Here is a 10,974-nt window from a genome sequence, read left to right on the forward strand (position 1 = left end):
TTTTGAAGGCAGACACGAGTTTTAGTCATCTTTACATCCTCTGCGCTTAGTGCCACCGACACATGGGCACTGTGTTTGTTGAACAAATACAGGCAGGACTTGTAAGGTAAGAGGGCAGAGACATAGAAGACAGTGACCATGAGCTGAGACTTAGTCATGCTTTCAAACCCCCGCTCTGCCGTTTCCTAACTGCCTTTGAAGGACACACTCTCTCCCAGTTGAGAGTTTACCATATAAAGGTGTTGTGAGGATGAATGTCTGCGAAGCTCTTAGCAGACCGCCTGTGCAAGTTCCCAACAATGATAGTTACTGTCATTAGTGTTGTCACAGACAAGGGAGACAGGGACTTTGATAAATGGGCTGCATGAATAGCCTCCGATTAATAACTGCTCAGTCACTGTCGTGCCTTTCCTTTCAGCTACAGGTGTGGCCATGCAACTTGCTGGCATTGGCTGATGGGACACTAGTAAACTTGATGCAAGCAGAGGTGCCGAGACGTGAAAAAGACGGCCTGTTTCTGACTCCTTTCTTGAAACACTGCCAATGCAAGCTAGCCTGCTGGAAGGATGTAGGAGGCGTGGAGGATAGCCAAGGTATCCCAGCTGAGGCCACTGTCGATTAGCCACCTCCCCACCAACCTGCCAACTGTCACAGATGTGTAAGTGAGCCCCAGGGATATCAGCCAGGTCCACCCCGGTTCAGTAACCCAGAGGCTTAGGTGAAATAAGTGATTGCTGTTTTAAGTCACTAAGTTAGAGGACTTGTTACAAAGCAATAGCTAGCTGACACAGGGGCATGGTAGCCCTTGTCCTTTAAAACTGAAGGACAAATGAGAGAGAAAGTAATGGTCTGCCAAGTTTTATTTGTAGAGTCTAGTGAACTTGAACCAGAGAAAGCTGCAAAAAGTGGTTTGGAGAGTCATAGGGAAGGGATGCTAGAAGCAGGTCCCTTCACCAGACCCTGCGGAAGCCCTTCAAGTGGAAGACTGAGGACACTTAAGGCGGGTGGTGGTTGGGGACAAGTCCAGGCAGGCAGTAGCAGGGCTGTAATGGGGGAGCTGAGGCCTGAGGGGTAGGGCTGGCCCTAGCCTGGCCCCTGCAGGTCTCAGGCCCTGGGGTCATACACCCGCCCCATGAAGACAGGGAACCCGTGCTGACTGTCCCAGAGCAGAAAGAGGAAGGGTTGCTGTACTTCGAAGATCAGCAAACTGCGTGCCACAGAGATAGCCGAGGCTGCAGCCGCCTCCACTCCGCTCTCTGTAAGCTCCAGCACCGCCTGGTGCTGCATTGCAGAAACCTGAAGATCCAACGACTCCTCTGTCAGCCGGCACAGGTTGAGGTCGTAAGAGAAATCAAAGAATTCTAGGGCATAACCAGAGAAAAGCAATGAGTCAATGACCAGCCTGGAACCCTCAGCTGCTGGAGACATTTGTCCTGAATTTTCTGGGTTCATCCCAAGTCCCAATACCCTCTTCTTCCTCCTCCTTGCTTATCAAAAATATATATCACAACTTCTGGTCCAGTTCATGGGATCCTCTGCCAGTGGGCCCATCTTCACTCCAACCACCCCCTTCTTTCAAGTGGTGAGAGGCCTTGCTCTCACCCCCACACCTAAACCAGGAAAGTGATGTCACTGCTTGTCAACAATGACCTTGGAATGAGGTACTGTATCGGAAAGAGGTCATTTGTTATCAAATGAGGTAGGTCATATACAAGAGTGTGATATCATATACTGGAAACAAGATCATCTACTAGAAGGTCAAGTTCTTTAACAGAAAATGAAGTGATATATCTGGACATGAAGTCAAAGATCAGGAAGTGAGGCCAAAGGTTAAGGAATGGAGTCTCTGTTGCCTCTCCTAAACTCAGAAGCCTCCAGACCCTCTTGCCCAGATTGCCTCTTGCATATTCCTTGGAGTGGCTGAGTGTTGTGAAATGTCTCGGGGAGAAGCACCCGTGGCCCACCTTAGTCACCTGTTCCAGTGTCTGTCACAACGAACCACAGTGGAAACAGTCAAGGGAGCTGGTGTTCTGGCTCACTGCTGACGCGCTCCAGGGACCCTGGCTAGGTCATGTACATTTTCTGAGTCACTTCCTCAATGATCTCATGGGATAATAGCACCTGCCCCTCTAACTCACAGGACTGAGGGACAACCTGAGATTATGGATGCGAAAAATACTCTAGACGGTGCTGCCTTTTAGGGACCCCCCCGTCCTTTCTCCTCTGCCGGGCTGCCAGGGCTCACCCAGCTTCTCCATGACTGCCAGCATGTCCTGCTTGCTCTTCACTTTGATGCGGGGCATCATCAGGAGAGTGGCCTGGGGCTTGCTCATCTCCAGCTTCCTCATGATGGCCTTGAACACAGAGGGGGTGAGAGCCTGCTCCATGTCTTCAAGACGGTGTTTGATGTGCTGGGGCACCAGGATCACCAAGCTCAAGTTGTGGGTGAGCTGCAGCTGCCCCACCTGGAGAATAAGAGATGCACCTCAGTCTTCCTACCCTGTGTGTCCGGCCAAGGCTGACCTTCAGTCCGCTGCCCTAGTCTGTACTACTTCAGCAAGCAGCAGCCAGACCTAGGCTCCCGGGCTTTGCCATGAAATGGGGATGCCAGCTGGGTGAACAGTGCCGGTTGACTCCGTGCTGGTGAGACACAGAGGATGAACACAAGTTTCTGCTCACACCCTGACTCTGCTCTCGACCAGCTGTGTAATACAGGCACGTGATGTGATCTCTCCGAGCCCTGTTCCCGTCCTCTCAAGTGTGTTGTGCATAAAGTATATAACGTGTGAAAGGTGTCACCAGAGTTACTGGGTCAGTCCTTTTTAAAGACTTTTGATGGCTCCTCACTGCCTATGAGATTAAGTATGTATCTCTTAGTGTGACATTCAAGATTGTGTACAGGCTGATCCCAGCTTACTTTTCCAGTTTGCCATTAGAATGACTTTCCCTGATAGCCAGACAAAAGTGTGAGAAGTGCAGGACCCATGGGATGAATATAGGGGTTCTCAACCTAGGGCGAATTTGCCCCCAGTGGACATTTGGCAATGTCTAGAGACATTTTGGTTGTCATAGCTGTGGATGGGTAGAACAGGGGGCCACAGTGCTACTGGCATCTAGTGGGGAGAAGCCAGGGATGATGCTAAATCCTCCAACGCCCAGGATAGTACCCCGTAACAAAGAATTATCCAACCCAGAATGTCAATTGTGCCAAGGTTGAGACATCTTAGACTAACAGGATATGAGACTATCATGAAAAGGACATGATGATAGACATTGAGATGGCTGAGAAGCATCTAGACTACAGAATTCAACTGGGCAATGAAAAAGACCTTACATTGATACCCTCCCTCCATATACTCTGACTTAGAGTGATGGACTAAACATGCCGTATATATTCACTGTCCTCTGCCTTTCACATGTGCTGTTCTGGTTTTGTTCAACAGTTATGAATGGTCAAGTCACTGAATAGGGATGGATGAGCGGGTGGAAAAGTGCAGGAATGGTGAAAAGCAACCTCCTCCATGAAGTCTTCCCAGCTTCGCAGACTAGCACCCTCCAATTCATTCATTCATTCATTCATTCAGCAAACATATCATGAGCTCTTATTACATGTGGCATTGTTCTGAGAGCTGGGGATACTGCTGTATAAACAAGACAGGTAAGGTCTCTGTTCCCAGGGAGGGAGAGAGTATCTCAGGGAGATAGATAACATTGTAATCAAATAATTGCAAATGACATAATTTCAGATAGTGATAAACACCATGAATATACTAAAACAGGGTGATGTCACAGGGTGAGAAGGGGGGCTCCTTTAAGGAGGGGGAAGGCCCCTCCACCAAGGTGACCTGTGAGCAGACCAGGATGAGCAGAAGGAACAAGTGAAAATCTGAGGAAAGAAGGGTCTAGGCAGAGGGAAAGCGAAGGACAGCCCCCAAGAGGAAACAAGCCTGGCGTGTTCCCAGACATATCCTTTACTTCTCAGCCTGGAACGAAGTCACGCGTGTGTCTCCCATTGTTTTCTGTCTCATAGGTCTGTGTCTTGCTCTCCTAACGAGGCGAAATATCTGATCACTGGACATGAGACAATTTACTAACTAGAATCCTCTGGGCTGCATATTCTGTCTTCCCTCCCTCCCTCCGCATCCACTGAAATTACACTGTTCAATTTCTGCGAAGGAACTTAAGCCATTTAACACATGTGCTCGCGCATGCTTACCACATGTATACACACACAGATATACACACGTACACATACACATGCATGCTGTATATGCATGCATACACTAGATGCACAGCAGAAAAACACAACTCACTTTTTGCCATTCAACGCAGCAGAGATGAATGAAGAAACTTTAGAATCCTGCTTTCCAGCCTAAAATATACAATGTCTGCCTCGGCCAAGGCTGAAGAAGGGAGAAAGAGAAAAGACAGGGTGGAAATACAGAGGGAAGGAGTAGAAATGATGAATTAGTAAGGGTGCACCCCAAAGTGATGGGGCCATAGCAGAAGAGAAATCAGGACACTCAAGAGTGGCAAGAGCCAAGAACTTACCTTGGCCTTCAAAGTTGGGTCAGTGAAATGGGCCACTGGGTACTTCTTGCTGGTCATCATGGGAACTTTTATCACAGAGGATTTGTGATAAAAGGGCTCTGTCGTGGTTTTTGTGTGATCGAATGTTGTCTTCCACTTGGCTGGAGGGAAGGGGGGGTGGTTACTCTAACGCAGGTGAAGAGAGGAGGGAGAGCTGAAATACTTGTTCACAAGGGGTGGGACAGGTACCATGGGATCCAGTCATGGAACTTGAAGGCAGGAGGGGAGGAAGGACTCAGGAAGGGAAGATGACCTGGTCCAGGGCTCCCTTACCACTCAGGTAGATCGCGTTCAGGAGGACAAACTGGGTGTCGGAGGGCAGGTTGTCTAGTATCTGTTTGATCTTGTGGTTGGTCTTCTCTGCCACCCAGGTGTTGATGAGGTCCAAATTGTCATTACTGTCATTTCCCAGGACTCTGGGGCTGCTGCCATACAGGCTCCGAGAGGCGTTCACAAAGGCTTCCCTTATGGCCACGTCTGGGGGGGGTGGCGGGGTGGGGGACAGGTGGAGAGAAGGAGGCATGAGTCCCTTGAACACCCTCTCCCCTTCCAAGAGCAGGCTTTGAGAGGGAGCCTGTTTCCTGTCACTCTATGCTCACTCCAATGCACACAGCATGTTGGGGCAGAGGTCCAGCCCACCCCTCATAGCCGTGGCAGTGAGGCCCAAAGAAGGCAAATCCTGAACTGGGACAGAAGACAAGCCCATCCTAGGCTCTTGCTGCTGCTGCTTGCCATGTGACCATAGCTCAGCTAGATAACTCTGAGAGCTGAACTTCCGTTTGCCTGTATATTCCCTCTTCTTCCCTTCATTAAAGAGGGAACAGAGTCCGCTTCCTGGCCTCAGCAGAAGTTTGTAACCAGACTTCCTGGCTTTTGCTCTCCAAAGCCCAGGTCCACTAAAGACAATAGTGCTCGAAAGAGAAACTTTTCCTGGACTAAATAACTAACATTGAATGTAGCGGTATTTTCCACCAACCGAGCAAGACAGAGGATAAAGTTGATTTATAGCAAATAAGTAAATGCCAATGTTAATCAAATACATCTGAGCCATATTTTCCCAACTCTAAAAAGAGGGTTGTTGTTTTTTTTTAAGATAATGGGGTGATAGGTGAATTTTCTTTCTCTTTGCTTTTCTGTATTTTCTCAGTGTCTACAATGAAAGAGTATTGCTTTCCTAAGTTAAAAAAAAATAGACAGGAAAAAAATGTTTCCCCTTATTTAAACAGAGGGTAAGACTAGATCTGTAGGTTTCAAACCTTATTAAGCAGCAGAACTATGTTTTCAAATGAAGTCATGTCTGAAGCCCGTAATATAAAAGGGCTCTGGTGGAGGCTGGGCAGGAGCTCAGGGCCCAACTGGCTCCCTCTCCCTCTCACAGGAAGTGGTGTCCCCCCCCGCCCTTCAGCCCCCTAGTCCCCCACTCCCACCATGCATGACTCCCGAAGCAGCTTAACCTCAGAACCCTAGGGCTCTGGGGAACAAAATTTGAAAATAACTGCATTAGATCATTTGGGAAGTTTATTGCTCTTATTACCTACTTAATAATCTAACACATGTAAATGACAACAAATTGATATAATACCAAAAAAAGTACAAAGACTAGGAGCCCCAAGACTCCCCCAACCCAGATTAGCAAAAAAAATTTTTTTGTCTATAGCTTTCTAGCCTGAACTCGATCTATTCATGAACTTGTACTCTAAACAGAGTTGATGAATGCAAAAGACTTGCCCAAAGTCTCACCAGGGGAACTACCCAGCTCCTGGAGCCACTTGATATGTCTGCTGAGGCCCCTACCTGCTCTGCAGTCCATCCAAGATATATTAGCCTTAACTCCCTCTGTCCTCTTTCCCTAGTGCTGGGGCCCCTCAGAATCCCCTCAGGACCCCCTACTCAGCAGCTGCGACCCCTCCCTGGGCACTCACCTGGACTGTGGAAGATCTGAGAGACTGAGGTAAAGCCTGTGGAAGTGAAGGCCTTCAGGGCCTCATGGACACAGGTAAAATCCTTGGGGTAGGAGAGGACGGTCTCCAGGTTTTCCTTGGTGCTGTTCCCAGCCCCTACAACAAAGGGTAGAGATGAGGGGTAACTGCGGGAGGCGTGGGAGACCCACCATCCAGGACCAGTTTTGAGGGACCAGGCTGGAATGGGGGGTTGTTGCCTGCTCTGGAGGGGAATCACATTATCACCACAGATGGAAACATGGTCTTGGAAGACAATGGTTTCTATTCCACTCATCATTCAAAGCCTGGTCTAATCACTACTTCACATGAACTATTATTTAGTTGGTTTGGGTTTACACAGGTTCACCCTGTAGGCAGGGACGCTAGATCACTCACTATTAAGAGGAGACATCAGAGAATCATAAAAGACAATGGATGCTCAATACCCTTTCAGGTATTCATTATTAAATATTTATTGTACACATCTTCTGTACAGTAATAGATAAAATTGATTGAGCACTTACTTGGTTCCAGGCATTAAAGTGTTTCCCCTGTATGATGTCACTGAATCATAATAACCCTTTTACATAGGGATAATTACTATCCCCATTGTGCAGATGAGGAAACTGAGGTTTTAAGGGATTAAGTGATCTACTCAGTTTAAGACCACAGAGTTAATAAGTGGAGGATTGAAACAGGATTCAAGCCGCATCTTTTGGGCAATAAAGAAATTAACCCAAACCCATCAACTGAAATGTGTCTCCTAGGGGACACTTGGCAATGTCTAAAGACACTTTGGTTGTCATGAATGGAGCGGGGTGGAGGGTGGCTAGCAGCATCTAGTGGGTAGAGGATAAGGATGTTAGGATTGTGGGACTCCAGAAGAAGGGTTCTTATGCTCATTGTATTATTGTCTCTAGTAGCCTGCCTGGAATTTCCCCCTTGGAGTGACTGTCTCCAGGACTTGTAGCAATTTGTGCCATTCCTGGGGTAATTACCCCCGAGGACTTGAGACTGATCCGTCAGGAAGGCACAGAGATTAACATTTTTTTGACCTCCCACCAAGCCAGGCACTGGGCTGGCTATCTGCTTAACTTTCAGAGGTAAATACAACCCTCTCCATTGTTACACATGAGGACTCAGGCTCAGAAAGGTTAAGTGATCTACCCAAGGTCACACAGCGAGGAAGCAGCATTATCACAATTCTACTCTACCTCTGTCACTTTCAGTTTCATCTCCCTTATTGCCTTACCTTGAACAATGGGTGGCGGCTGGGACCTTGTTTTATATGTTCTCGTAGAGACTATAGGGTTTTATAAGCAATAGTGCCTATTAAATCATTGTTAAATGAAATAAATGAATGTTCAAGAATAAAAAGATTGCTCCTCCCCCCCAAAGGTAGCCCATTTTTACAGCTTCCTCACAGAGGCACAGCTTTGTGAGTATTTGGGTTGGGGAGAACATACAGCCTGGAGAGAACTCAGTCAGGTTCTTACCAAGCAGGACCTGAGTGAGCAGGCTAGCGATGCTGAAAGGGGAAAAAGCCATGTTGGTCTCAGCTTTCTTCACTGATGAGAAGGCGTGGTAGAGCTTCACGGAGAAATCCATCAAAGCCTCCCTCAATATGGTTTCTGCTGAATGACTCTCCAAGTCAGGGCAGGAAATGACAGGCCCCGGGCAGGGGGGCCCAATAGTGGGCTGGATAGTTGGTTGAATGGGTTCAGTGGTGGACTGGAGGCAGGACTGGGAGGTGGGTGGCACAGTGGTGTTGGCTGTGAGGATGGTTGAGTTGGTTGTCGGCATGGTGGTAGAGTTTACGGTGTGTTGAATGGGTAGATTCTTCAGTGTCACCTCCACAGTGTGTTGAGTGGGTAGATTCTTGGGGCTCTCCACGCTGTGCTCAATGGGTACATTCCTGGGGTTCCCTTCCTCTGAGGGGTTTCCTTTGCTTTCCCCTGGCAGGCTCTCTGGATCCATGGAGCTGTTGCTGGTACCATTCAGATTTGAGGAGGCTCTAGCCTGTGGTTCAAGAAACTGAGTTCCAGTTTTCTTTGAGGCACAGTCCGCTCAAACACTCAAAGCAAGAAGAGAAGGCGGGATGTGGACAATATCCCGTACCTGAAAATAATTCCTGAAAAAGCCTGGAGGGTGAAAGGCGTGTCCTGAAGCCACCACTACTAATTCCTTCAGAGAGAGGGCAAGGCAGGAGCAGGGTGGGGGTGGGGGCAGGGATATTCTCTGCGGAAGATGAGGACCACGCCGGGAGTCTGTTATTGCTGAGCAATTACTGCCATATAGGAAGTGGTTTCCCAAACTTTGGAGCTGAGTGTCAACAGCCATTTATCTATGTTCTTGCAATTTTTAAAAATATTTGCCCGTCTCGGCTTCCCTACCTGGCCAGTATAGTTATTTGAGCTTGTGGCCTTTGCCTTAGAACAATGATTTTTCATATTGTAGGTTGCAACCCATTAGTGGGTATTGAAAACAACGGTCATTCCAAAAGGAAGGAGGGAGGAAGGAAAGAAGGAAGGAAGGAAAAGGGGAGAGGAAGTGAAGAGGAGATGGGAGGAGAGGAAGGGTGAAGAAAGGAAGGAAAAGGGGAAGAAGAAATAGTATAGACCAATGGCTCTCAGAGACAACTTTGACCCCCAGAGGACAAGTGGCAATATCTGGAGGCATTTTTGGTTGTCATAAGGGAGGGAAAGGGATGGGGGGAGGGCGGAGATGCTACCGGAATCTAGTGGATAGAGGCCAGGGACACTGCGACATGTCCTAAGATGCACAGACAGCGCATCATAAAGAGGAATTATCCAGCCCCAAATGTCCACAGTTCCAGGCTGAGAAATCATGTATTATTCCATTTCACGGATCAAAGAAACCGATGCTGAGGCATATTAAGTAACTAGCCCAGGGTCTCACAGAAGCGGGAGGAAGAAGTAGGAGTCAAACTGTGGTCTGATTCTAGGTCCCGGCTCATCACTACATCACCTGCTGAATCTCAAAGGGCACTGCGGTGCCACCTTCCACACACATGAACACACAGGCCAAAGTAAGCATCCAAGTAAGCATCCAAGCTCCTAGGCTCAGCCTTTACCGCTGACCTCCCAGACCACCCGGACCTCTCCTTGCGATTAACCCCCACTCAGGCCCAGGTGTGTCTGCTGCCGCTCCTCCCCGGCTTTTCACAGGCTCCAGCCTTGGGAGAGCCTGTGTCTCAGCAGCCAACATCCTACCTCGCAGCTCAGCGTCCACAACAACCCCTTGCTTTTATATCACAAAATGCAGCCCATCTCCTTGCCCTCTTTGGTCCTTCTCCTTTATTCTCCACTTTACACATCAGGGCAGGCAGGGAGTCTCGGAGAAGTGACTTGCTAAGGCCACCACGGCTGGTGCGTAGCGGGCTAGGATTCGAACCTGCTTCCATCTGAGTCCCTACCCCACCCCCCACCCCTGCTCTTTCCACGCTCTCTACGAATGCCGCTTGCTCATAACTCTTCTCATGCTCCGGAGCCTAAAGGGTTAACCCTCAGCCCCCTCCACCCCCCACCCCCACCGCACGAAGGGGCCACTCACCCCGGCCAGCAGCAGCAGCAGGAGGGTCAGCGGGGTCAGCCTGGAGGCCATCTGGGCGGCGACGTCAGCCCGGACCTGCGGAGCAAGCCTGCGTCGAAGCCAGCTCCGGGGCTCAGCGGGCCCCCACCGCGGGGCCCGCCCCATTCCATTCCCGGCCCTAGACCCTCTCAGCGAATGCCGTCCTCCTCCCTCTCCCGGCCACCTCCTCCCTGGCTCCTCCCTCTGTTTTGTTTTCTCCAAACCGCTTCCCTTTCCCGGCACCCGCTGGCCCTGCCTTTCCCCCCAGGCCCGGTCTCCGTCCATCTGTTCCATCCTGGGTGTCCTGCTTTAGCCAAACAATGAGGCCAGAGGCTGGGGGAGAAGAGGTGGTCCAGAGGGGGTTGGGCACGACAACCTTGGAGGGGAGAGGGGACAGGAGAGGAGAGGGGGGGCAGAAGTCTCAAGTGGAAGCAAGCCTATAGAGACTGCAGAGATAAAAGGGGGCGGGAAACTGGGGGAGGGAAAGAGAGAGATGAGGAGACCCCCACCCCCACCCCCCCAAGAACCAAACCTGCTCCCAACTCCTGGTCACTGGGCAGCTTCAGTGCAGACTGAGTGGATAGTCCCACGGGGTCAGGGAGGGTGGGGTGTGTGTGTGGCTGGGCGAGGGGGGAGCGGTTGTTGGTTTTCGCTATTGGCTGGCCTAGGACACTGCCCAGTTACAAATTAAGGATGATTGATCACTGGTGTGAGTTCCCGTAAATCACGATGGGTCGGATCCCTCCGTGGGGCTTTGGGGGTCGGGCCTGGGATTTAGCCCGGAGTCTGGAGGGTGGGGAAGCTTGGGTGAAACTCTCAGCTTTACACAATGAAACTCATCCCCCGTCTTCAT

At 49.8% G+C, this 10,974-nt stretch overlaps 1 protein-coding gene across 2 annotated transcripts; it reads right to left on the reverse strand.

The window, feature by feature from the left end:
- Positions 1-842: 842 nt before the first annotated feature.
- SERPING1 (serpin family G member 1) lies at positions 843-10,764 on the reverse strand. 2 transcript variants are annotated; one of them, XM_033121000.1, is made up of 8 exons: positions 10,654-10,764; positions 10,104-10,178; positions 8,027-8,564; positions 6,513-6,647; positions 4,864-5,067; positions 4,552-4,691; positions 2,246-2,465; positions 843-1,361 (listed from the first exon to the last, which is right to left on the reverse strand). In XM_033121000.1, the coding sequence occupies exons 2-8, from the start codon at positions 10,152-10,154 to the stop codon at positions 1,105-1,107; spliced, it is 1,545 nt and encodes a 514-aa protein (XP_032976891.1). In that variant the 5' UTR covers positions 10,155-10,178; positions 10,654-10,764; the 3' UTR covers positions 843-1,104. The 2 variants fall into 2 exon arrangements, with proteins under 2 accessions (XP_032976891.1, XP_032976892.1); XM_033121001.1 differs by having other exon boundaries at positions 1,105-1,361; positions 8,027-8,549.
- Positions 10,765-10,974: the final 210 nt, after the last annotated feature.

Source organism: Rhinolophus ferrumequinum, chromosome 11 (genome assembly GCF_004115265.2).
Source record: "Rhinolophus ferrumequinum isolate MPI-CBG mRhiFer1 chromosome 11, mRhiFer1_v1.p, whole genome shotgun sequence".
NCBI classification, from domain to species: Eukaryota; Metazoa; Chordata; class Mammalia; order Chiroptera; family Rhinolophidae; genus Rhinolophus; species Rhinolophus ferrumequinum.